Source organism: Meleagris gallopavo, chromosome 4, assembly GCF_905368555.1.
Source record: "Meleagris gallopavo chromosome 4, MGAL_WU_HG_1.1, whole genome shotgun sequence".
Lineage (NCBI taxonomy): Eukaryota > Metazoa > Chordata > Aves > Galliformes > Phasianidae > Meleagris > Meleagris gallopavo.
In genome coordinates, this window is record NC_139407.1 from 53,143,468 (window position 1) to 53,169,552 (window position 26,085).

The 26,085-nt window shown below is 36.4% G+C and overlaps 1 protein-coding gene across 3 annotated transcripts in view; it reads left to right on the forward strand.

Moving 5' to 3' along the window:
- The window catches only part of SEL1L3 (SEL1L family member 3), a 30,381-nt gene extending 4,617 nt beyond the window's left edge, over positions 1-25,764 (forward strand). Inside the window, exons 3-24 of one of the 3 annotated variants that reach the window (XM_085223355.1) lie at positions 1,794-1,920; positions 4,670-4,791; positions 6,147-6,262; positions 7,161-7,216; positions 7,759-7,891; positions 8,408-8,540; positions 9,276-9,422; positions 10,145-10,356; positions 12,002-12,181; positions 13,170-13,289; positions 13,855-13,995; positions 14,224-14,286; positions 15,719-15,895; positions 16,488-16,615; positions 17,728-17,811; positions 18,626-18,716; positions 18,827-18,911; positions 21,003-21,112; positions 21,411-21,538; positions 23,248-23,350; positions 23,443-23,515; positions 24,469-25,764. In XM_085223355.1, coding sequence (XP_085079481.1) covers positions 1,794-1,920; positions 4,670-4,791; positions 6,147-6,262; positions 7,161-7,216; positions 7,759-7,891; positions 8,408-8,540; positions 9,276-9,422; positions 10,145-10,356; positions 12,002-12,181; positions 13,170-13,289; positions 13,855-13,995; positions 14,224-14,286; positions 15,719-15,895; positions 16,488-16,615; positions 17,728-17,811; positions 18,626-18,716; positions 18,827-18,911; positions 21,003-21,112; positions 21,411-21,538; positions 23,248-23,350; positions 23,443-23,515; positions 24,469-24,632 — 2,693 coding nt within the window. In that variant the 3' untranslated portion in view covers positions 24,633-25,764. Of the gene's footprint in view, positions 1-1,793; positions 1,921-4,669; positions 4,792-6,146; positions 6,263-7,160; positions 7,217-7,758; positions 7,892-8,407; positions 8,541-9,275; positions 9,423-10,144; positions 10,357-12,001; positions 12,182-13,169; positions 13,290-13,854; positions 13,996-14,223; positions 14,287-15,718; positions 15,896-16,487; positions 16,616-17,727; positions 17,812-18,625; positions 18,717-18,826; positions 18,912-21,002; positions 21,113-21,410; positions 21,539-23,247; positions 23,351-23,442; positions 23,516-24,468 lie in introns of those variants that run through there. The other 2 variants (XM_085223356.1, XR_014883195.1) reach the window with 2 other exon arrangements.
- Positions 25,765-26,085: the final 321 nt, after the last annotated feature.

Below are 26,085 nucleotides of genomic sequence, written 5' to 3' on the forward strand. Positions count from 1 at the left end.
AATAGGACCGAAAGAACATCAGAAAATGTTGTAAGATGTTAAAAAATATGTACCTGTAGTAAAGATTGGGTAGTACAATTTATTTGGCCCACACTATTGAGTGTAAGTTTAATAAGTGCAAGATCAGAGCTTCAAATGACAAAAATCATCATGTCTCTCAAAGCTGGCTTGTTTCATCACACTGGCACTGCCTTTTATTTTCGGAGCATATTCACAAAATTGTATTTAGAACTCACATAGGTCACTGGACATCATTCCCTCATCTTCAGACTTTATCTTCAAAGAGAGTCTGTGATTGTATTGTTTTAACATCTTGCATACATAATTCTCATGCAGGTAGTCTACTACTCCTCTGCTTGAGATAATGACCATATGCTCAAAAACAGATTTTTAAGACTTCATAGTACAATGAATGTTGCATTAATTCCTCTCCCTCCCCTCCCCAAAAGCCTTCATGGTCAAGGAAAGTTGATAAAATGAATAGTTTTAAAATAAAAGTTTTAAAATAAGTTTATTTTTCAACAGTGCTAGTTTTTCAACATTTTTTTCAGTGTTTATAAACTAAATATGTTATACTTGAGCATTTTAATTCTCATTTCTCTTCAAGTGTACTCATAGATCCACACAAATAACAAGAAAAAATAACAATCATCTGCTAAATAAGAATTATATTACTTACAATTAGCTAACAGAATATTAAACTTCAGAGACAGCATAAAACTAAATTTTATATCTGGTCTATCCTGGTGTTTAGCAAGAAGATTTTTATTTTGGCCTAAGTTTATAGATGGAAATATTTATATATGTAAACAAAAAGTCCTACCCAATTATATGAATTCTTGAAATTCACAAGTTTGCCTTCTAGGTTTCCTCAGAGTTCTTTTTTTTTTTTCTGGTCTGCCTATTTCTAGCTTTACATCCACTTCCAGTTGTCCTCAGTACACATTCATAGTACAACCTAAAAGCAAAAACATTATTAGCTTCTAAAGAGTTCTGTCCTAGCAAAACCTGTAAAAGCATTTTTATAATTTGTTTTTGCTACATTGACATGTGAATGCATTGAGAAGAACCAAGAAGCAAAGTAGCTTTTGCCTCCACAGACTTTCTGAGCTATTTCTTGGAGTCTGAGCACGTGATCTCTGACAGCAGTGTGAAACATCTTAATGCATTATCGAATTACATTATAGATGAGAACACTTAGTATAACAAAAAACACTAATTTTTCTAAAATGAACTTGTGGCAAATTGCTCAATTTTAGAAGAGCTCTTGATATGCCTTGAAAAAACTGTTAATATCTTCTGTTTCTTATTGGGGCAGCATTATCAGTTAGATTTATTACTAGATTGTGTGTATCAGTTAAGAACAGAATTGGTATCTATCCATACATGCAGTTTAACTGGAGAGTAAGCCAAGGAGCTGTGGATTAATCTCACACTGGCGTAACCAAAGGTGGAATGAGATTTTAAACAAATAACATAAATGAAGATTTTCCTCCATACTAACTTTTGTTTAAGCTAACTCATGCTTCAGAGCTAAGTACCTTAGAGTGTTTTCCCTGCTTCCAGCAGTGGCTGGAAATAGATTCCATTTCACTTTCCTGTGAATGATTCACTCCAAGACTAATGCATTTAATATCAACAAATGAACTTGTGCTTCAGAGCTTGCTGAAAGTTTGCATTAATTTTTAATCGATTATGTGTTTCAAACATTTGACTATACAAATGTGAGCTAATTAATTACTCAGTTAACAATGATTATTTTCTAAGATTTAAGGAAATCTGTTTTTTTGCAGATGGTGTTCAGATTCTCAACTTCATATATGCTTCCAGTGGGGAGAAGACAGGAATTGTGAAGAGATTTGAACAGTTTGAAAACAGAGAACTCGAAACAGTCAGACAACATCAGATTGATTATCCAATGTAAGTATAGGCAAATAGCTGAAATGCACTGTAATTGATTCTTGTAGGCTATAGAATATGCTAATATTTACACTTCAGTTCTTAAGCTTGGTTCACAATTAAAGAAATACCATCTGATACATTGAGAAAAGGTTCAAATTAGGTAGCAGTTCCTTCTGTTCTCTGATTGCAGTTTTGTAGGGAGTTAAGATGAGACTGTAAGACATACCATGAGAGATACTACTGTAGATGTAACTAAGCTGGTTTGGTACCACGAGGAGGGTTGGTTAGCTGTTACATACTGTTGTGATCACACAGCTGCCTTGTGACTACCTCTCCCGAGGTTTTCTATGTTACAGAACGATCTGTACTTCAAACACCATTTGCAGACTAATTGCAGAGTACTGTTTCCTACAGGACAGACAGTGTATAACAGCTTTTTTCCCTATGAATTCACACTAGTTTGCAGCCTGACAAGCCCTTAGTGATAGTCTCTTGCCTAGTTGAGTCATCCAGCTTAAACTTATGCTGTTCCTTTCCACACTCCCTGTGTAAACTCTCCAAGTCAGACACAATATTCAGTTACAGAGGAATCACACTAGCATCTTTCTCTGCTCCTCTTCCCCTTCCCACAACTCTCACAACTCTTCAGCCATATTTTGCTACTTCAGACAAAACGCATGTGTGTACACGTACATACATATCTCATTTCCACCAGATGCTGTTATCCCAGAAACACCACCACGGAAACAGGACATGATCACAGCTTGAACTTGTCTGCTTGTCTGTGTTTGGCCTGTAAGCAGTGAGAGCCAAAGAAGAGTAACCAACGAGTGCAGGTTCTGTACAGATTAGCAGCTCGCAAACCATAACTCTGAAGTCATTAGTTCAGTACGTTTTTATCTCCTGGCCTTTTTAGGATGCATGACAGCCTAGTTTGCACTGTCTGCTGCTCTTTACTCAGACATGTACTTGCTTCCGGTACTGAAGCTCCGGTTGACAAAACACAACATAAATTTAAGCAGCTCAGTACCTGCTCCACAGCATTCCATCTGCTCTTTCCTTCAGGCTGTCTTTTCAGTACTAGCGTGAAGTGCTAGCCTGTGTGTTGCAGTTGCATGACATCTGTGGGTAGCTCTGTTAAGAAGTAGAAAAGATTTTTCTTTTAGCTGCTTGTAGGTGAATGGTGGTTCCCCACCGCATCAAAAGACAACTGAAAAGATTAATCTAACAGGTTTCTCGTTTGACTTTCATCAAGGATTTCGTTGAATGAAAAAGCTTTCCAATAGAGATTTGCCTTTATCTTTTAACAGAGTAGGCAACTATTATTTGGGGCAGCTGCCAGCAGACAGCCTGCAGTAGGGATAGGCTGGGAATCTGAGAGACTACTGACTCTGCATGGCATTCTGCAGCAACAGAGAAAGCAAAATGTGTCAGCATTGTTCCCACCTGTGTCCCAGGAAATTTGTCCAGACAGGGTATGACTGGCAGTCAGGGAGCAAATAAAGAGTGCAGAATTTAAGCTTGCTATATTGCCAGAGATGAAAGATGGAAAGAACAATGTACAAACACAAGCAGTATTGCTGGAAGCAGTGTTTGCCTGCAGATCATAATAATCTATTTAGAAATGATTGTGGTTTACAAACCCCTCTATTTCACCCGTGTTCCATCTGTGGAGAATATGACCTTGCTAGCTATTTAAGGTGTAGACTGTATTAGGGAAAACTGCATCACTTCTACGTTTTTTATTTTTAACATCAGAGCACTTTCAGACCTACAGTGGTTTAGTTAAGGAAGAGATACAAGGTGCTGTTTGTTTAGCAACTTCTCTCAAGAAATATAAGGCAAGCTGACCAACAAACAAATATTTTTTCTTAAGTACTCAAAATGCAATTAATACCTCCTTCTACAAGCCAGTAGGAAAATGTTATCAAAGATTGTAATTGTTCATGCTTTGCTGGGCTGTACATTAAAGGTTTGATTTTCAAAGGTGTTTGGCATTGATCTGACTTTGTTGTTACAGAAATAAGTGCCAAGTTCCTGTCACTAGGACAGAAGCAGTTCTTAGTTTAGTCAGATGCAGTAGCATAAATTCTGATTTTAGTTCTTCAGCAAATCTGCTTTGTAATGTCATCAGAGCTGGTAAAACCATTTTGGCTTTGTACAAAAATTGCTCAATAGGTAAAATTGAGGTTTTTTTTCCTTTTTTTTTCCCCCCACCACTCAATGGTTTGAACACACTCCACCTTTATTTATCCTTTGATAAACTCCATGACAGGTGTTCATACCTATTTGTACTACCCAGAGGTTACGAATTCTATTTCACCTGCTCCTCCCAAGCACATTTTCACTTGGTATTTAGTACAGAAGACACAACTTAGTTTTTACTAGCTGCCACAATCAAGACTACAAGAACGTGCATGTGGGAATTTTGTGCGGTTTGCACGTGGGAGGGTGGCTCCAGGTTGTCTCAGCTGCTTTTTCAGTTCCTTAGTGATGTGGGTTCTGATCCACCATTGTAGAATTGATTCAAATAATGCTTCTTTAACTTTACTCTCATATCAGTGCCACAGAAATGCATAATTATAAGCAGATCATAGATAGAAAATCTTAAACAGAGTTAGTTTAAAAGTTTTTACTGCACAAGATGCATTCCAAAGACTACAAGTGTGGAACAGTTTGCTAAATAAAGGTGAAATCTGTGCTTTTGAACTTACATAATGAGATTTCTCATCAGGAGTGGATTTCTTGTTTGCTTTCCCTCATGCAGGTTCACTGTTTCAATCTGGCTATACTTACTGCATCACTGTGAAAAGGATCTGTGTGGTATACTCTATTTTATTGATCCAAAAGAGATGTACAGTACTCCTGCTATATTTCTAAATGAGGAAGGTAAGGGATTTCATTAATTATTTTCAGAAAGGATTGAATAGGCTTTTATAGATCTGTGCCTATACACAGGAATAACAATAACTTATTTTGTGAAATTGATCTTGAAAAAATGTTTATTTTTGACTATAGCATCTGAAAAGAAAGTTAACTGCTAAATAAGTAGAGCAAAACTGAAAAATAGTTGCATAGCATCTAGTCTTGGATAACTTGGAAAATGTCTGCATATCTGCTTTGCCAGGAGGATGCACTGGGCCTTACAGATTAGGAAAAAACATTGAGATTAAAGTCTTATTTTGATAAATAACTTTAATTATTATTATTGATGTATTACTTCAATATTGCTCTCAATTCTTATATACATATACATAAAAACTTTTGAAAATTTGGAATAGCCTCAGAAGTTCAAATAATTCAAGTTTTTTCTAATGTTGTGGTGTTCAAGGTAAGGTCTATTTCCCTGATCCAAAAAAAGGTTCAGAGGTAATGCTTATCTTAGCAATAGTTACAATCAAAGAACTTCCCTGCCAGAAGGCAGCTCTTCTATCTCAGAAACAGAAAGAAATTCAGCAAATGAGGGCTCACTGGCAGTCTCAAATAGGAAAAAGTGAAGAGTGTGCACCACTGGCTTTCTCATAACAGGTGCAGGTTTCACAACTAATGTCTTCCTCCCAGCTATTTTTGCTATTTCTATTTTCTCTGTCTCATTACCAATTTAAATAATAAATCATTAGAATAGTTGATATAACACTGTGGCAAGTTTTCCATTATTCATTATATATCCATTACAAACTGGATATTTTCCTTTGAAGAGAAAACAGAAATGACAACTCACTGGAAGCTACTTCCTCAATAAGGGACTTGCTTTGAGAGGTTCTAAGGCCTACTTTATTCCCAGTGTTTATTAGGTTATCTTAATAGACTATTTTGTTTTTACGGGTTCAGACTATGAGGTTAGCTTCTACGGGTCCAGGTAATGGGGTCTGGAGTTATCTTGTACCTGTTCAATAATTACATTCTCATGTGCTAACAGTTGAACACTGAACAGATATTCATGTCCCCCTGTGCTGTTTAAAATTACGTATAGCATTTTGGGATCAACTGCGGTGTCCTTCCTCTTTGACACATTTAATATCCTTATTCCCCAGACAAGTTGGTTTTGTTTCAGTGGTTTCATGTAGCAGCCTGTGCATTAGCAGTTGAGAGCATGTTTCCCTGTTAGAGCTCACATATGGCATAGCGAGCCTCCAGATTTCTGTTGGTGATAAAGAGTACAGAGTAATATATAAGGAAATCCACTCTTAATGTTGATGTTTTTGTGATGGTTAGTGTATTTTTCTCCTTTGATGTTCTGTCAGGTTATGTGCATGTTCAGATGCACCTCATTAGAGGAGATGACCTTGCAGTAAAAACAAGCTTCAGCCTTCCTCTGAAGCAGTGGTTTCGACTGGATCTCTCTTTTAAGGGTGGACAGGTACGTGTCTGACTAAATTACAGGATCAAGACTGAGAGTCTTCTGATTTGATTATGCCTCTGACAAATTCCTTAACATATCATTCAGCTGAGCACTCTTACGGCAGGAAGAAAAAGTATAACCAAACTTAAAAACATTTCAGTACTTTGAGTCATTCTTGGGACAAATAAAACTGTGATTCAGTTCAATTCCATTTACACATCTTCCCTTAGCAAGTTTTCTAATGCTTTGATACTCCAGAGGTGCACAGAAATCTCCTTATTTAGTTACTTCACTTTCACATGTTAACAGGATCTTAGACAAAATATTTAAGTTAAGGAAGAACGGGACATTGAGGCATCAAGAAATTGAGAGTCTTACTTTAAGAGCACTGGAAGATGAATCCATTCAGCACTTGATGAAGTTTTGCAAGGTTGTTTTGTATGTCCTTAGACAACTTTTTAAAATAACAACGCGTATGAAAACTTTAACTTGTCTTCCTTTTCAGGCTTCTAATTCCTAGATTCGTTAACTTTTTGGCCTTTCTTTACCTGTAAGCTACAACTTCTTGAGGAGATGAATATCTCTTCATTTCTCTGCTATATAAAAGCAAAACATACTTTCACAATTTGGAAGAGTAAAAGCTTCAGTGAAGTATAGGCATCTCATAGCTGAACACGGAAATTAAATAGCTGAAGTAGGTAATATCTGTGCTATTTTTTTCCTCTTGTGATTGGCCACCACAGACCACTGTCAGTGCTTTCCACTAAACTTTCCCAGTACAAATGAGATACGTGATAATGATGCAGAGGACATTCAAGACATCTGCAGTTGTAATCTTGTGAACTATGTGCTGAAGTGTCTTAAATATTTCTTGTAATAGTTAGTCTATTGGAATTAATATTATATGTTCTTCTAGGTAGAAGTGAGCAGCGTTGGGAAGAATTTGAAAAGACAACATCACCAGTCTTTTATGTAAGCAGTCCTTTCCCTTCTGCCAAGTAATATATGTATTCAGATACGGAAAACTGGAGGACAGCAAGTTCATAACCAAGATCCCAGATGTTCACGATTTGTCATCTTTTTCTAGTCTACACTCACTAAACCAGTTTGCATCACTATACTTACACTGAGAACAATCTGAGTAACTTGGTAGTTTTGCCATGAGCTAGTTTGAGGTAATGTGCACTGTCATGCTGTGGTCTGATCTCCGTACTAAAAACTGAATGGAAAAAAAAAAAATAAATCAGTAGTATCGGGATCAGTCTTCAAATGAAGTCTTAGCCTTGCCAATGAAGTCAAAGGAAGTTTTGCTGTTGCATGAGGCAGCTAGAATTTCACCTGTGCAATTGTTATCTGCTTTGCTTTTGTAGAAATCCTGCTGCCTAAAATATTCTTAGTTTGTCCTTGTTTGTAAAGAACTGGTTCATGTTGGATACTGAAATTGAGTTGTTTTTTCTTCTCCCCCCCTTTCATAATACCTCTGATAATCAGCTCACATCTCTTGTGTTTTCAAGTTTCAGGGAAGACTTCTACTGCGATGATACTGCTGGATATTTTGTCCTTGGAGGCAGTGGATATGTAAATGGTATTGAAGCATTCTTTGGACCTGTGAAGTACTATCGTCTTAATGTCTTGGAAACAGAACAGGTAAACAGAAGCAGTATTTGGGCAAACATTGAAATATTAGCAGCCAGCTAATGTGAAACATAATAGAACTTGGGAACATGTAAGCAATACATGATCATTTCATGTCAAAATCTTGCAATGTTAGTATTTCAAATGTTAGAGGATAAGACTTTCCAAAACAAATATGTAAAGCAATATTGCTCAAATTAAGTCCTTATTTAAATACAGTTTAAGTGTTGCTCAGTTTTCTAGAGTAATTGAAGGTAATTGATAATTTATGATTTTGTTGAAGTTGCTAGTAAACACCATTCAGGTTTCATTAGTTTTTCAAATTTATCTGTGAATTATGCTGACTATTTGAAATCATAGTCTTGTCATATCTGGCACATCATGTTAATGTGCTAAGCAATATGATGCCAGACAAGCTGGTTGTAGTAAATAATCTCTTTCCTTTCATTATTTGCATCGAACGCTTACTTATTACAAACTGTAGACAACAAACAACAGGTAATGTAAATGCTATATGTATTTTTCTAGATTTCTAACCCTCTGCATGACAAAGAAATAGTGGAACAAATTGAAAACTACTACGAGAGATGTATGGACATTCAAGATATAGTTTATGAGTACAGTCATATTGTAAGGAAAGGCCAACAAGCACAAAGAGCTTGTAAGTATTAATCTGTGGGATATGAGTTTTAAACTGTCTTTAGAGACCTGTTGCCTTTCCTTTTATCCCATCCTGGCTAATGATTATCAGAAGTATACTTAAATCCAGCCATACATAACAAGAAAAAAGTCAGTTTGAAGAGTTCAGTCTTACTGGTTGCTAAAACAGTTTTTGTTCCTGCAAAGGCTTTTATGCAGTAGAATTCAAACCTAAATTACATTCTCATAATTCTTCTCTAACAAGACAGGTACATAAAGGGACAAAGAAACATTTCCAAGCTTAAATGTAAGCTATTTAGTTACCTTTCTTCAGCTTCATTTGCAAATTACTCTAGAGGCAGATGCTTTTTAAGTCTTTTCCCAAAATTTTTTTTTTTTTTTTTTTTTTTTACAAGTGTCTTTTCCACAGTTGCCTAATATCGAGTAATTAACGGGTTTATACCAAAGCAACCATTTTAGTTAAAGAAGAGTTTCATAGTCTACATGCATGCTGACCAAAAGCCAATGTTTCCAGTTAGAATTTGACTATATGCATTGTGACAAGATTATGGAATGAACCTTATATATTTGTAAACAGACTGTGCTAACTGTACCAATTTTAATACTGCTTTATGTTACAGAAGCACCCATCTTGTCCATAAATTTACTCTTGAAACATCTTAATTCTACCAGAGGCTGGTTTACAGGGCAGCCAAGTCAGCTTTCATATCTCACTTAAATATGTTGTTTTCTCAAGGTTACTCCGAAAACTATTACTTAGAGCAGCTTCACAAATACAGAGGAAAGTCCACATGTGACGCCTTCACATGGAGAAAAGAACTCAGGGAAAAGTACCACACCTTGTTCAGACTTTTGCAAGAGATGGATTTCAGCGCTCCAGGTGGTAATCATAATTAATTTTACTGTTTTGAAGTAACTCCACAATATATTTGATGTAAGTCAGTACATTCTGATTTAATGTTTCACAGATTTTTTTCTCATCTAAGTCTTTACTAAGTTAGCTGATACATAGCACCACAAACAAAAGATGGCTTATCACGTAGAAGAAAGTAGAGATATGTTTTAGTGGTTAGCTAACTTGAGAAGGTCTTTTTAATTTTTATTTACTTCTTGGTCCTTGGAAGCAGTGAAATCAGTTCTGATAAATCTTTTGCGATGCCAGGCAAAGTATCATTAAGAATATCAATAATCATATGTAGGAAGAAGTTGACTCACCAACTAGTGATAGGATCTCTGGCTACAGAACTCTCCTTCTCAAAAAGCAGCCTTTGTCCAGGAGATATTCTCCCTTCAGAGGTTAGTCCTTAAATGAGCCCAAGGCCATCCCTTCCAATCATGTGGGAAGCACAGGAGAATTGCTTACATCTGTGCTTCCTGGACCAGCCACCCCCTTCACCAGGTGCTCAATCATCAGTTTAGGCTGTGACATAACAGTTCCCCTACAGCCCTGTTCAAGAATACCTAGGAATTTTGATTGTCTGTACTGAGAATACCTTTCAGTATAACAAATAGGAGAATCCAACTTGGTTGTAGTAAATTGGAGAGGGCAATTAGTCCCTGATTTTAACTACTGCAGTAACATTGTGTCCTGTGTTGTGTTTTCAGTGTCAGAAGAGGAGAGTGATACAGTTCTAGAAATAGGCCAGAGAATATTTGAGAAGATTGCAAAGAATTTATCAAATCCTGATGGCCTAAGCAGCGTGAGCTCCTCTGTCCCTTTCTTGGTGGACTCCAGTTGCTGTGGATACCATAAGGCTTCTTATTTCCTTGCAGTTATGTTTGAAACAGGGCTTGGTGTGTCTGTGGATCATACAAAGGTAGTATGTTTAATACATTTTGTTATTTCTGTGAAAATAATTATTTTTAAAGGCAAGTTAGAAGTGGGATAAAGTTAGATCAATAGAAATAAAAAATGTGAAGTGATCTCGAGATCCCTTTTCAGGCTGTGGTTGAAGGTGCTCTCTAATACAGCTACTCCTAAATAACTCTGTAGCAGTGAAATCCTTATGGCAGGAAAATAAATGATTTAATAAGATCTAAAAGTGGTACTAATGGCAGGGTGGAAACATGCTTCTTTTCCCAGTTGCTGAGGAGGCAGAATGAGGAAGTAACCCTTGAGTTACCCATAGACTTTTGTATCTCCTTTAAGGCAAATCTCCTAAAACGAAAAGGTTTTATAGTAGAGTCAGAAAAGAAGTCTCATGGTTCAGTTTACAAAAATATGGTTCTGAGTATATGATCAAATTATTAAAGGTAACCACAGTAGAAGAATTCAGAAAGTTAATGGTTCTGTGCTGGAGATCTGATAACTAGCCATGGGAGAGCTGCTGGTCTACTGCAATACAGAGTCTCAGTATTAAATCTCGGGTTTTCAGAAGTTCAGAAGTTGCACAATTCAGAAATTTCTGAAACTACCTAAATTGCTTGTCAATGTCTAAAATTGGGTAAAGTGAGGAAATACCTTTATATTTTTAGTAAAGAAAATGACAACACTTCGGCTGAGTAGCTGCATGGAGTACGTGTTCTCTAGACTTTTAAGGCAAATTGCAAATAACCGAGGTGCTTCTGGATTCCATTTTAAGGTCAATGAAGAGGGTATCTATCACTGGAAAAGGGCTGTATTGAAATTGCCAAAAGATATTTAACAGTGATATAATAGTGTAATATAAGATGCTAATAAAGAATAGCAGCTCTGCCTCATGTGGTTGCAGTTCATAAAAACTCCAAAGAGACCAAGTTCACTTCAGTTTCAGAAACACAGGAAACCTTAGACAGGAATATTCTTAATACCCTAACTGTGGAGTGTACCTAGTACTAATTATGGAGGCTAAAAAATTTCTTCATTGGATCTGCTTGAGATAGTGTAGTAAATGATTTAATATCCATTGTAGATGGGACGCCACTTTTTTTATTGCTGTGCAGATGAAAAATTGTAATAATGCAACAGTGCTGAAAATTGTGTTGGCCTATTTACAGTACCTAGGCTACTTCTAGCACCAAACAATGTGACTTACAGGGTTTTAACACAAAGCTCCCTTTAGCTACACAAGTTCCCTCCTAGTCCTGTTGGATCCTGAGGGTAAAATTTTCGAGTGCTGTTTGTTTGCCACTGTTTCCAGGGAATTCAGTGCTAAAACACAGATGATGACAGTGACAATAGTTAGGGGTCACTGCTGACTATAAAAAGTATCGGAGTATTATTAGTTCTATAGTAGTGTGGCCTGAAAAAACTACACACAGTGTACAGTAATTTTAAAAGTATTTAGAGAGACTAGTTTTTCTTACAAAGCTTTCTATGCAAGTAAAACACACTTCAACTACTTTGGGGCCATTGTTGATTCTGTGTTATATTAGCTACCATTACTACAAGCAACTTTCTGTTGCTTGTACCTCTTCATGAAAATGCTAAATGTGTGATACACACTGTGAATTCACTCTAGTTTTTCTGTTGATTTTTGCCAGGGACTGCTGTACAGTTTGGTTGGAGCTCAGGGGAATGAGAGACTTTCTGTGATGAATCTTGGCTATAAGCATTTCCAAGGCATTAATAACTATCCACTTGATTTGGAGCTGTCATATGCTTATTACAGTAATATTGCAATAAAGACCTCTTTGGATCAACACACTATAAAAGGGGAACAGGTAAAAGAATTTTAAGTGTAACCAGATTTGTTTTCTGTGCAAGTGACTTTTCATATGTTAATACTAAAGGTGTGGAAATCTTGATTTACAAGCATTAGCTCATCTGATGGTTAGAAAATCCCACAAATTATGTATAAGTATTATAACTTCATTTCATAGGAAGAGGGAAACCTATGTCAATGTTAGGCAAAAGTCCCCAGGATTGTCCATGTGTTTATCTGTCATTAAAGTCTAAGTCTTATTTCTAGGCCCTAATTTCTCACTCAGGTTTTTAATCATTAATATTGATAACCATCATTATTAAGCATCTGGTCTGCTTTTTCTGTAGCCGAACATCATGAAATTCAGCGAAATGTTCATTATCCTTTCCATACTCCTGCCTTTTCCAAAATCAAATGTAAAAGATTTGGTTGTTAAATACCTACCTGAGGAGATAAAGTTACAGCAAAACGATCTCAGAATTAGTTGTTGATCAGGAGGTAGCAATAGCAAAGCTTTTCTGGAAAGTCTACTCAAGGTAGGCCAGTACTAAAGTTTTGACCCATCAGAAAGAATGACTATAGGCATATCTTCATTAAGCTTCTACCAGATTTTGGGTTTTGTTTGAAGAGTTTTCTATACGAACTGAAAAACCTTAAAAATCTCTTGAAAATTCTATTCCTTTTATTTCAAATATATTCAAAAGCACTTCTTTGTCATTATTAATTGCCTTCAAAACTAAGAATTTTTTCCTGCTGCGTACACATTGGCATACTTTTCCATTATAGAATGGACTTAGAGCTGTGTACCATAATGAAGCAGTAAGTAGTTTTACACTTGAGGTAAGGATATTCCTTAATGTTTGGTCAGCAAAGAGGTGGGTGAGAATTGTAGAACTCAGAACTGGCCACAGATTTTTAAGGATAAGTAGGCAACAGGCAGCTTCATTAGGTGTCAAGTGTATGAATTTATTGTGCTATGTTTTTTGTTCTGTTCTCCTACTCTTCAGGCATTTGTTGAAACTATAAGGCTAATGGATGATGAGCTGCTTAAAGCTCAAACAAAAGAAAACGGCGATGTCTTTATGTGGTTAAAACATGAAGCAACAAGAGGAAATGCAGCTGCACAGGTATAAAATAATACCTTTCCTCCTTCTTGGCTCTGTATACGCATCATGTATAAGCATCAGTAGAGTTACGGAGTATAGCAGACAGACTTTTTCTCTATACACACAGAATTGATTGCACACAGAAAGGCTTGTACTGTTTCCCGTGTTTCTGTCTCAAAATATCCAGTGGCCATGTAAAAAGCCATAACAACATAACAGCAGTGCACGGAAAAGGTTGTCATGACTTGGCAAACTCTTTCTCTGATCGTTTTCCTGGGTTCTTCTTTGATATGGTGCAGTTATTGCTGCTAACTTCAGATTACCATCGTATGTTGTGATACTGAATCATATGATTTGCATACAATTACCACAGCCTTTGTCAGTACATTTCACCATCAGGAAGCTCTATGAAGATTCCTGATAGCTAATTACATCGCGACTGTTAAAGACATAACTGTATCTCAAAGCGATATTGTTTCTTCACTCATTTTAAGTCCATTTAAGTCTGCAAAAGTGGGTTCCACTGAAAATTCCCAGTTTCAGTGCTAACATTGGTAATGTTGATGCTTACCTTGTTTTCTTTTAGCAACGATTGGCTCAGATGCTGTTTTGGGGCCAACAAGGAGTGGCAAAAAATCCTGAAGCAGCAATAGAATGGTATGCAAAGGGTGCAATAGAAACAGAAGATCCAGTGTTAATATATGATTATGCCATTGTGTTGTTTAAGGTAAGTAATGTTTCGTCTTTGTACCTCCAAAACTCATTATGGTTTTGCAAAGCTGTGAATGAAGGATGAGCACAAAGCTGTATTTTAAATTATAGCTTTTTAAAGCTGAGTAACACCTAGTAAGTGTTTTTGTTGACATTAAAATGCATTTGGAATTATATATGTAAATTTTCATGAGTATGTATTCTGTAATTTTAAGCAATAATTGTTTCACTATACGTTTCCTAGGGCCAAGGTGTGAAAAAGAACACAAAACTTGCTTTAGAGCTGATGAAGAAAGCAGCAGCCAAGGTAAAATATAATTAATATCTTATCATAGAATTTGTATTCTAGCTGCCAATAATAATGGCCTCTGCTTTTACATAAAATATAAAGATGTATATAATAATTTTGTGTAAATAATAGCTTCCCATTGCCTTTACCTTAAATGGTGAAAACCTTAATTTCCCAAACTGGGAAAAGCCTGAGTAAGCAGAATGGCTTTCACAATATGACAAAAATTCCTTTAAGTCAGGATCTTAGCAGCAAATTCCAGGGGACAGCCCACAGACAATTTTCTTACTCTTGCTCACATATTTACATTTTTGTGATCCTGTGTACCTTTAGAACAATAACACCATAATTAATGACAAGTTGAACACCGTTTGGATTTTCATAGGTAAGCTAGCAACACTACTCACATTTGAAAGGAAAATAAATGCTCTTCCAGAAGATCTTTGTCAGTGCCATTAGTACACAGCTCTTTCTACAAAGATTACACAAAGAGGATATGCAGGGTAGAAGATGTTAGCAGTCAGTAGCAAGCAAATTGCTTGTGTTTTTTAGATAGCTCTTACCTTATGTCACTGTTTCTGGCAGGGTTGTGCTATTAAATGTGCGTCATCAAATAAGAAAAAAGCATGTCCAAACTTATTTACTGGTTCTGAGGAATTTTAACTGCTGCCAAACTTATAGCCACCATATGATCCACACATTTATGCAAGGAGACAGTGACTCACTGCAGCCAAACAAAAGCTGTGTCCCAGCAAGATTTTTCCACGTGATCCATACTTTCTGAGGGAAAGATGCAACTTAGTACATAGCATGTATTAAAAAGATATATGTGAGGCTAGTCAAATAAAATAGATACCTATGTTTGAAGAACAGCATTCTGAATTTCCTTGTTCATTGCTTCCTGTTTATTCCTAGGGAGATGTTCTAGTTTAAAAGAAGTCTTTGATTGCTAATCCTGTCTGGAAGTGTGGTTATCTCCCTGGCTTCTCTTTTTGTCTTCCCTTATTTTCACTGCAGATGCACAAAGATAGGTCTTCCATTTAGGCTCTGCAGAGAAAATGAGTGAAAAACAGTCTCTGTTTGGTCTTGTCACCAAGTACAAATCTGAATGCAGACTCTGTAGAATAAGAAGAAAGAGCAGCTTGATTTCAGAGCGGAATCATTTCTTAATGAACAGCCTGACAGATACTGAGGGGACGGACTATTGTTCCTTGCTGTCAACACAAGGCCATGAGGAAGAAAAGCTCTAGGAAAAAAAAAAAAAAGAAAAAAAAAAAGTAAACTTTTACATTCCTCCATTTCAATTGGAATTTTGATTGAATGTGTGTGCCACGTGCCCAGACAGAAAAGCCCATGAGAGTACCTAAAATTAGGCAGCAGGTTGGGAGTGCAGCATGACCCAAAGCAGAGTTAAATGTGTGACCTGAGACTGCTCTTCTTCTTCCCTGAGGGCTTGCCCCAAGCAGTGAATGGACTGGGATGGTATTACCACAATTTTAGAAGAGACTACAGAAAAGCAGCCAAGCACTGGTTAATCGCTGAAGAATTGGGAAATCCAGATGCATCCTACAATCTTGGTGTCCTTTATTTAGATGGGATTTATCCTGGAGTACCCGGTAGAAATCAAGTGAGTCAGTATTTCATGGTGGTATTGTTTACATTAGTGCCCAATTTACAGATTTGGGCTTCGTTCTTGAGACTGCTGTGTTCACTCGCTTGGTTTTTGATGCTTTTTCTTAGACTGTTATTCAAGTATCCCAGCTGTGTGTGTTTGTGTTCCTTTAATTTCGAAACAAAGCACTTGCAGCAAAGCATGCTTCCTCTTTTGGGGCTCTGGCCCCACCTGCACAGCCTGAGTTATCTTTTACAAATCGCTTTCAGAGACTTGAGGGTGGTGGTTGTACACAGCAAGACATACTGAGCATTGCGTTGTTCTCCAGCCTTCTGGAAAAGAAGGTTTATTCGATTTAAGTTCTGTTACTCTGCTCTTGAATTTTTCATTCAGAATATTAGTTTTTAAAAATCTTTTCCAGCCTAAACTTTCGAAAAGTTAAAGAAAGAAATTAATTTCACCTAAGTACAGTAAAAGTAGCTGTAAGTGGTTAGCCTACGTCTGCCAACTGCCATTTTAAATTGATTTAATGAAATGAGACCTGGGAACCAAAATTCAATAAGCATTAACAACGTAGAGTTGTTAATTGTGTTTTGTTTCTTCACAGACAGTAGCTGCACAATATTTCTATAAAGCTGCTCAAGGAGGACATATAGAAGGGACTTTACGATGTTCTCTGTACTACATCACAGGAAATATGAAAGAATTCCCCAGAGACCCAGAAAAAGCTGTAATGTAAGGAATGAAATCATTTGCTAAAGGGGAATTTATTTCTGTTGAGGTTATTTTGATTATTGGTGATTTTTAAGTCCACAGTCAAAACGTCTTTTATTTCATGGTGTTTCTCAGAGAGGCAAACAAATCTGTAGTAAAGTTTGATCCCCATTAATATGAGTATTATTTAAATTACCAGTAGATTCTGAGAGATGCTGAGTACTTCAGGTGGACTTTCAGATGCACCCAAGTACATTGGCTCTCTGAGTTGATCCAAGGGCAGGAAAAGAAAATGCAGGTACCGTGTAACACAGCAGTGCATATTAGCATGTTAAGAGATGTTAGACTTGTTGTACAAAGAGGCTGATGAGAAGTTACAGCGCTTTCACTAAGTTTGGGCATTTGGTGTTTTCTTTTTTTTAAAAGAAAAAAGAAAAAAAAGCTAAGAAAAACCATAGGATGTCTCTGATATGCCTATGGAAACGAACTGGCAAATATGTTCTTAATCATGGAATCATGGGTTCACCAACTTTGGAAAAGACCTCCAAGATGATCTAGTCCAACAGTTTACTTATCACCAATATTTCCCCACAAAACTAGATCTCTTAGTACAACATTTAAACTTTTCTTGAACACTTCCAGGAATGGTGATTCAACTACCTTCTGGGCAGCCCATTCCAGCACCTGGCCACTCTTTTGGAGGAGAAATGAAGAAATTTTTCCTAATATTTAACTTGAACCTCCCCGGCACAAATTGAGGCCATTCCCCCCTATTGCTAGTTATGCAGGAGAGGAGGCTGGTGATCACCTCCTCTTTCAGGTAGTTGTAGAGAACTATAAGGTCTCCCTGAGCCTCCTTTTCTCCAGACTAATCAATCCCAGTTCCCTCAGCTGCTCCTCATAAGACTTGTGCTCCAGACCTCTCACCAGTTTCGTTGCCTTTTTCTGGACACACTCCAGGACCCATTCAGTCAACACCTGCAAGGCTGTTGCAGCAATTACTGTGAAATCTTACAGTTTATATTGTGAAGGAAGTCAGAAGGTTATTCTGTATCCTTTTGTGTTCTTCATGTCAGAGTGGGTTGGGATTACTGGAGCACAGCTGTTAATATTTTGTTTGTTCTTTTCTACAGCTGGGCAAAGCATATTGCGGAGAAGAATGGTTACTTAGGTCATGTCATTAGAAAAGCACTCAATGCTTATCTGGAACTTTCATGGTATGTTTGTTCTGTTCTCTTCAAGTTCGCGTTCTATTTTTTATTTACTTAATAGCAAAATAAAATAATTAACACTAGGCCATCAACTCAAATAAAAGTAAATAACAGCAGTACCAAAAAATAGGTGGCAAAACACCCACTGATATAAAGAGAAGGGATTGTCCTAAATTCTACAACACTATGTTGATATACTGAAATGCTATATTGCAAATGCAAAATTATCTTCTGTTGCTTGCTTTACAATAAATGAAATGCCTACAGTCCATAGAGGGACCAACATCATCCTTTACTCACACATTCTAAAGTTAGAGACAATTTCTGTTCCAAAATACCAATAGTCTATAAAGATAGAACAACAAAGTCATATAAATGAACAAGTAAAGTGTTTCAAAGATGTGCCCACATGAATGCTTGACAGGTATAAGCAGATTAATAATGGATATTTTTTAAGAGCACAGGGTAAGAGTCTTTTAAGAATGTTACATCCAAAACATTTAAATAAATTATTGGGCTTAATATCAATATAACTATATCATCAGTGTTGCACTTTAAAAGAGTAAATGCACGCTAGAGCTAATCTAGCTTTAGTACAAGAGAGGAAACATGAAAATTCTTGAGATCCAGCAATTCCTGTTACACCAAGCACTGCCAGTAGATGTAGCTGTTGCATGGGCTCATCAACCTTTTGCTTTTAAACCTTGTACACAGGTTTTACTCCTAGGTGATTTTATCCATTTATGTAATAATTTTAACTGTAAGTAAAATGCTTGTGCTTTTTGTTAATAATTTCACAGATTTATTTATTTAACTTCAGGCATGAAGCTTTGCTGCATTATGTTCTAGCAGCTGAAACTGGGATTGAAGTGTCACAGTCAAATTTAGCACACATCTGTGAAGAAAGACCAGTAAGTACACGTATTTATAACTCATTACTCTAAAAAGAACACCTTTTAGTAGGAAGGTGATCCTAATATCTTGCGTGTGATATAAATGGATGAATTCATTTTCTTTCAAGGATCTAGCAAGGAAATACCTAGCAATTGATTGTGTTTGGAGATACTACAATTTCTCTGTGTCTCAAATCAATGCACCCTCATTTGGTATGTATAAGGAATTCTTTCTGAATTTTTATATAAATATATATGTATTTAATTTTCAAAAGTTACATTTGCAACTTCTGTGCAAGTGAGCAAGCTAAGGAAAGAGTAATCCATACTTAGACTTCCTTTTCAGTATCTTGACACGATTACTAGAAGTGTGTTAAATGTTGTGTTTCAGCACACTTTAAGAATTTCCCTCTTCTAGGATAAAATACTGAGGAACAATTAAAAAAAAGAAAAAAAAAATACCATGCTTAGAAAGCACCAGACATTTAGGAGCCTGAGCAATTGATTCAACACTGAAGAAAAAATAGCAGCAGACTTTAAGAGCTCACACTGTTTAGTTTATCAGAGAGAAAATCCAAAAGCAAATATACTTCCATATCATAATTGAGTCATGAGAAACAAATGAAGGCTAAACTAATTTATTGTGAGTTTTTCCGTCAGGGTACAGAGTTTATCATCATAGGCACAGATTACCATGGGGGAACTGAAAGATTCTCTCTGTAAAACAAGATATATGCCTTTCTGAAAGAGAAGGTTTATTCAAATATAAGCTAGATTCCTCTGGTCTTAAATGTTAATACACCTGTGATTTTAATGTCTAAATCATTTTGTTACCCTTGATAGTTCAGTATTTCAATGTGCTCATCTGTTTCACAAGAAAGTTTCAGTGCTCTATAAAAAGAACGTGTAAGAGTGCAGTTTAAAAATAATTCAAGCACTAGAACTAAATGCTGCATTGGTAGTGCTTAAAGCTGCAGGAGCTGACAAACCCTGTTAGCTTTTGTGAGGAGTTTGTTGATAGCTTAGCAGATTGCAGTTTTGACATTCTCACAGATCCACTGGTGAAATCTTACATTAGAAGAGCTTCTGCAGTACGGACTCATAAGGTGAGACTGTCATTCCATTGAAGGAAAGATGACTTGTTGACTTCAGCAAATGAAGGATTTTATTACTTTTTTTCGCTTCACATGAATAGCATAAGGGGACTTTAATTTTAGGCCCCTTTCTGCATTAGTGGAAGATCAAATCCTCCTTGCAGGAGAGTCTAATCCTGGCAGCAGAGATTCTGTGAGCTACGTTATCATCAGCAGTGTGACCACAAGGCCACTGCTTATTCCTGGAGAGTTCTCATGACAAGGCTGTCATGATGTGCCTTACAGTCAAGGAGAGCTCTCCTCTCTGTGATTCACTACAGTGTTTTTGCGCTACTACTCTGAATCTTTGTCAGCCAGCGCGTACTCTCTTTCTGCCATTGCTGTTGAGACTGACTGACTTGCTGGAAGAGCTCTACTGTAGTTCACTGTAAAATAAATAAATAAATAAAATTTAAAAAGTGGGATTTCTGAGTAACTGCAAGAGACATGCAAAACGAAGCCTAGAAGTGTTTCCAACTATATGGGGACAGTTTAAGTTAGATTAGTTTGGACGTGATCATGGAAGCTCATAAGCTCTTTAGCATATGTTAATGCTATGACATGCTGGCTCCTGAATCCAGTGTTCTACTCTTTTACAGTGTTTCATTACTGTACAATGGCAGAGAAAGGTATTTGTAGGGAATCTGTTGGGTGTGCCAGGAAAATTCTACCTCTGCTATTGTCCTGGGTTGGACTGAATTTGAAATGAATGAAATCATCATCGGCAAATCTCTGTAACTTCTAAGGTGCATTCAACTTTCACAGTGACAGAATGATCTCTTAAACAGCATGTTTTAAGTCTTACTAAGTTAGTAAGCTGACTTGAATAATGGGCTACAGGTTGCTCAAAGGGAGACTGACGGATTCAGCAACTGAAGAGGGCATTAGGTATATTAAGTATGAAGTCTCTTAGTTTTTTATAAAAGTAGTAATGACCTGTTACTGAATTAATTTATTGAAGAGCAACTATGAAAATATTCAGCCAGGATAAATATTTCCAGTTGTCAGTCTGATGTAAAATAGTCACAGAGACGACAAGTGAGGAAGAATACTCCTATTTTTTATACACTCATCTAAGCAGAAAGATTATGAAATTCTCCATCACATTACTGGTTACTTTATTCTGTCTCTACAAATGCTTTAAATAACATGCTACTGGTTTCTTCCACAGTTTATTTAAAGATGGGAGACTTCTACTACTATGGTTACCAGAACCAGTCTAAAGACCTTGATCGGTCAGCGCGGATGTATGCACAAGCTGCATTAGAGGGAGATTCACAGGTAGGTCTGCTGTTGTAATGTGTTAGGGAAACACTAGAGTTTAGAGCAATCTGATGATTCATCTGAGACTGGTTATTGTGGATCAGTAGTTACTATTTCATAATAGAAGGCAGAACTAGAATAGAAGGACATGCTTAGAGTTAGGTTGTATTGAAAGCTGAAGATGAAAAGCCTTATTCAGTGAATATTATGTTACACTAATATAATTGTTTAGATACTTGATACTTATACTAGTCTCCAAATACATACATGGAATATTAATGGTTAAAATGCACATATACATTTTTTTTACTACTAGGGTTTCTTTAATTTGGCCCTTCTCATAGAAGAGGGCAACTCCATACCTTCCTACATTCTGGATTACTTGGAAATTGATCAGGCATTGCATTCTGGTAATACTTCACTTCTTCAGGAACTTTATTACAGGTAAGGTTTTGAGGAGTTTTTTGTGTGTTTTTTTTTTTTTTTTTTTTTAACCTTATCTTCTGTTTTTCCACAAGTAGCATTTACTTTGGAGAACAGCAATTCTTGTAATTATTAACTTCATTCACCTGTATGATTTAAGGGAGGGTAAGGTCAACATGTTTTAAATGCTTTAACTGTTAAATATACTTCAGTTTATGCTTGTTATGTGAGACCTGATTGTATGTGGTTCTCTGAATTAGCAGTGACTAAATTTAATGATCCAGATAGACTTTTCTAATTCTATGTTTTTAAGTTCCTAACTTAGTCATTGACAATTTTTATCTGTCCAAAAACTTTTTTTTTTTTTTGTAATATATATATAGAAGATAGAATTTAAAAGTGTGCAACTGGAAAAACAGCAGTTCTTTCTGCTGTTTGTGCAAAGACATTCCTGTGTACTCCTGCTCATACAGGCCACAGATCATCCTGGCATTGGGGTGGCACAGTAGTAGATAGGAGAACATTGCAGATCCACTGCCTAAACTGCTGTGAGTATTATATATGCAGGAATCACCTAAAGAACTCTGGTTCCAGTACAGATCTTAGGTTTCTTTTCCCAGCAGCATGCGTTGGAAATACATGGTGGGAATTGAAAGCTTACACATTATTTGGTGGATATGGGGAACTGCCTTTCCATATATTTAAGGGAGGAGGAGCTAATGGTTAAATATGAGGCTGCAAAGAAAGTACAAGTGGTTGTTTTTGTTTTTTTTTTTTTGTTTTTTGCTTTGCCACTGTGTGCTGTGACCAATAAATAAATAAATAAATAAAATGGAGATGATACCAACACTAAGGACTCACTTGTTAATTTGTCAACAGTCCACCAAAATGGCCCTTCATCACAATTAGCCTGAACTTGTACCTTAAACTGCTTCCAATCTACATTAAATTAGCAGTCAGCTGAGTAGATCGTCCTAGGATTGTAAACCTGAACCTGAATTTTACCTTCACTTGAGCTGAAGGCATCTGCTTTGCAGGGAAAATGATGCCAGAGTGACAGCACTGCTGTAATTTCCCATCATTCTACACTTTTGTCCAGAATGGAATGTACACAAAGACACACAAAACCTCAACTTGGTTAAAAAAATAAAAGTAAATCAATCAATTCAAACTCAAAGTATCTGTGATTTAGAAGTTAAAACTCTCCTAGCTCGTAAAGTCCTAACTCATGAAACCAAGAACACAACTCAGTTCACACCAGATCCCTAGCAGTTAATCAGCTAAAGCACTCTGAGCTCTGATTGCACTACATAGTACTCCATTGTCTCTGAAGGAGTTTTAGGCACCAATCTCCTGCACAGAGAGCCCAATTTTGTAGACCTAATCTTGAAACAAGTCCAACCACTGGTGACTCACATGAGTTATAAAATATCCTGGATATGACACATGGATATGACACTGTACTGTGGTTCTCAGCAAGGGCAGCGTGGATGCTTAGACCAGTAGTTGACAATCAGAAAATATAAATATACTCTTAGGGTAAGTATTCTGTGCATAATGAGATTAATCTGGTATTTCTTTGAATTTTTATTCAACCATATGTGAGATACTGCTAATCGTATCTGCTTGTTGTTATAGGCTACTGCAAGCACACTGGAGATTCTCAGATTACAGATGCCACAAAATTACAAAGTAGGACTAATTAGTCTTTTTTAATCTTTTGGTTGTAGGTGCTGGAATCACAGTAACCAAGAATCAATTAGCCCATGCTCATTAGCATTGCTTTATTTCTACACGAGAGTTTTCTGGAACAATATTCTACAGTCTGCTTTGGTATGTATTGTTCCTTTGGTACATGCACCAGTTCATTCGGAGCACTATCTTGGCTTTGCACTGATCTAACATTTTTAATCTTCCTGTCACAGATATATTTCATGGGAACCTTTCTTCTATCAATTCTGGTTGCATTTGCAGTACACTATTTTCAGGCTCTATCTGGTAAGTATTTTTCATAATAAAACTGAATAAATAATAGGAGTGATCTTTTTGTTTCAGTAAGAACTTTAAAAATAACCGTGGGAATTCTAGATATGGTAGAACGGCCTATGCACAGCAAGTTCTTTGATATACAAGTCATTGTTTGTTTGTTGAAAAGAATCACATGAAGTCAGACACAGATAACTGGCTTAAACCTGTTAGTTTCTTGAGAATTTCCCTTGATAAAACCTTTGATTCTTAATAAAAACACTAACCGCAGGAGATTATGCAGTCACTAATTACATGACTGTGAGAGTTCATACATTGTTTCTTCAATGTGTGGGACTGCATCCCATGTTCTGTACAGCTGCATCCAGTCAGATAGAGCGTGGGAGTAAAAGTGCAGTTCAGAGAACTAGTACAGAGGAATAACTTGAGACTAGTCAGTTCCTCTTCAGACCAGTAACAGAATCAGTAAATACACTGAATCAGCAATTGCAGATTCTTCCTGTCCAGAACTAGAGTTTTCTTCCACTAAATGCATTTTCTTTGGAAAAGAAAAACATTTCTGCAATATAAATATCTTCCCAGTTGCCAATTACACCAAAAGGAAAATATATTTTAAAAATACTATTAATGGTGAGATATACATACAAGATGATTTGAATTTCTAATTGCTAGACAGCATTTAGGACATCACTGTAAATAATATGCTGATTGTGAAAGTAACTTGGTAATCTGCATTTCCTTTCTTACTAGCTTTAATTGATCTAACTTGGGAGTCGCAATGCATATGTACAAATGGCATAGTTAAAGTTACAGATACTCTTTTATTATTTTATATTTCCTAACCTTTGTGTATCATATTTATATTGCAATTTTATACCTACTTAATATTTAAAGATTGAGTTTTTAATTTGACATTTTCTTACATGGAATTCTTTTTAATCGTTTCTTTCGTTCTTTTTCTGAAGCCAGTGATTCTCTTGGAACAAGATCGGAACCATCATTGGCTGAACCTTCCTCAGGGAACAGCAGTGAGGATGCTACAAGACCAGTGCAACAAGATGAATCTACTTTATCAAATGATTTAGCGCAGCAGGAGTTAAACCCTCTGAATCCTCTTGTTACCAGCTGAGGTGTAGTCTTCTTAAGGCTCTACAGGAATATGGGATATGAACAACCACCAATCTAAGTCCTGGCAACCAACCTTATTAGTAGCATTAATAATACAGCCCAAAATCCAAAATGACAGGGAAATCCACGGATCTAATTACTCTAGTAGAAAACCACCCCTATAATAACTTTAACACTCCAAACAGGGAATACAGCTTGTCTTACTATACCCAACAAATGATCATTGTGTATTTTATTGAAGGACTAGAAGACATACAAAGTCAATACCTAACTGATGCAAAAACTCCCCTTGGTTTTGATGAAGCAAATATTTTGCTCACATATCTAATAACTTACTAGATAAGCTCAAATACAGTAAAGGTCACTTTTACTGGTACAATTACTAAAGTTTTCTGAGTTGGAAGCATGGAAATGAAATACAAGTGAAACTCAGCCACCACTGCTTTTCAAGTTCCATGCCATACCAGCCAGGAATTTGGTACCCATAACAGTTTTTTTTGTTTGTTTTTTTGGACACCTTATATTCCATCCCAATTCTTTGGTGCAGAAAATATTCTCTTTTGAAAGATAAACACTGGGAGGGTTTGCAGTGCAGTCATAATGTAGTGGTACTACTGGCTAACCCTTGAAATGTCAAAGTTTCATGAGTGTCAGCAATTTCCTAGGAACACAACAGTTGATATTTCCTCCACCCAAGAGGTACTGATTAGAGAAAGTAGAGTCCTTAATGGATAAATAAGAGAATATTCAAGTATTATCAGGTGACATGAAGTGAGTGAACAATTCATTTTCTTGAGTTTACATAGGTAACACTCAAAAGGATTTATTTCAGATTCTACAGTACCTCTTAAAAGATACCTCTTTAAATGACAGTTTGATTAAACATTAGATGGGAAATACGGATAATAAGAATATGGTGCAAATGTCTTCTGTCTGATTTAGAGCAGTGAGGTAAGTGGCTGTAGGAGAGGTCTGACTTCTAATGCAGATGTACATTCACTTCTGCAAATGTATTTAGATCACAGACTATAAACTGCATCAATCTGCATCAATCTATGCATTACTGAGGGTTAAATCCACTCTCCTTGCACTACGTTATTTACGCCTGTAAATAAAAATATTTTTCTAATTCAGCTTTAATGTGAGGATTTTTTTGGAAAGCACCTGTCAGGTGAGATTCTCCTATAATATTATCTTACTATTGCAGATGTTCAAGAATATTATCTAGGTGTCTGTTTTCTTAGATTGAAGTGGGACAGTCAACCATTACTTTCTTTGAAGAACACAGCATTCTCACAGAGTGGACTGGGAGGGTTTTTGTCATTTGTTTTCATTAGGTAAGGAATGAATTAAAAGGAAAAAAAAAAACAAACCTTCAGGTGCTTAAATATATATACACACACATACATCAGTGTATGTTTCTCCTGCAAAAAATATATACATAACAATTCAAA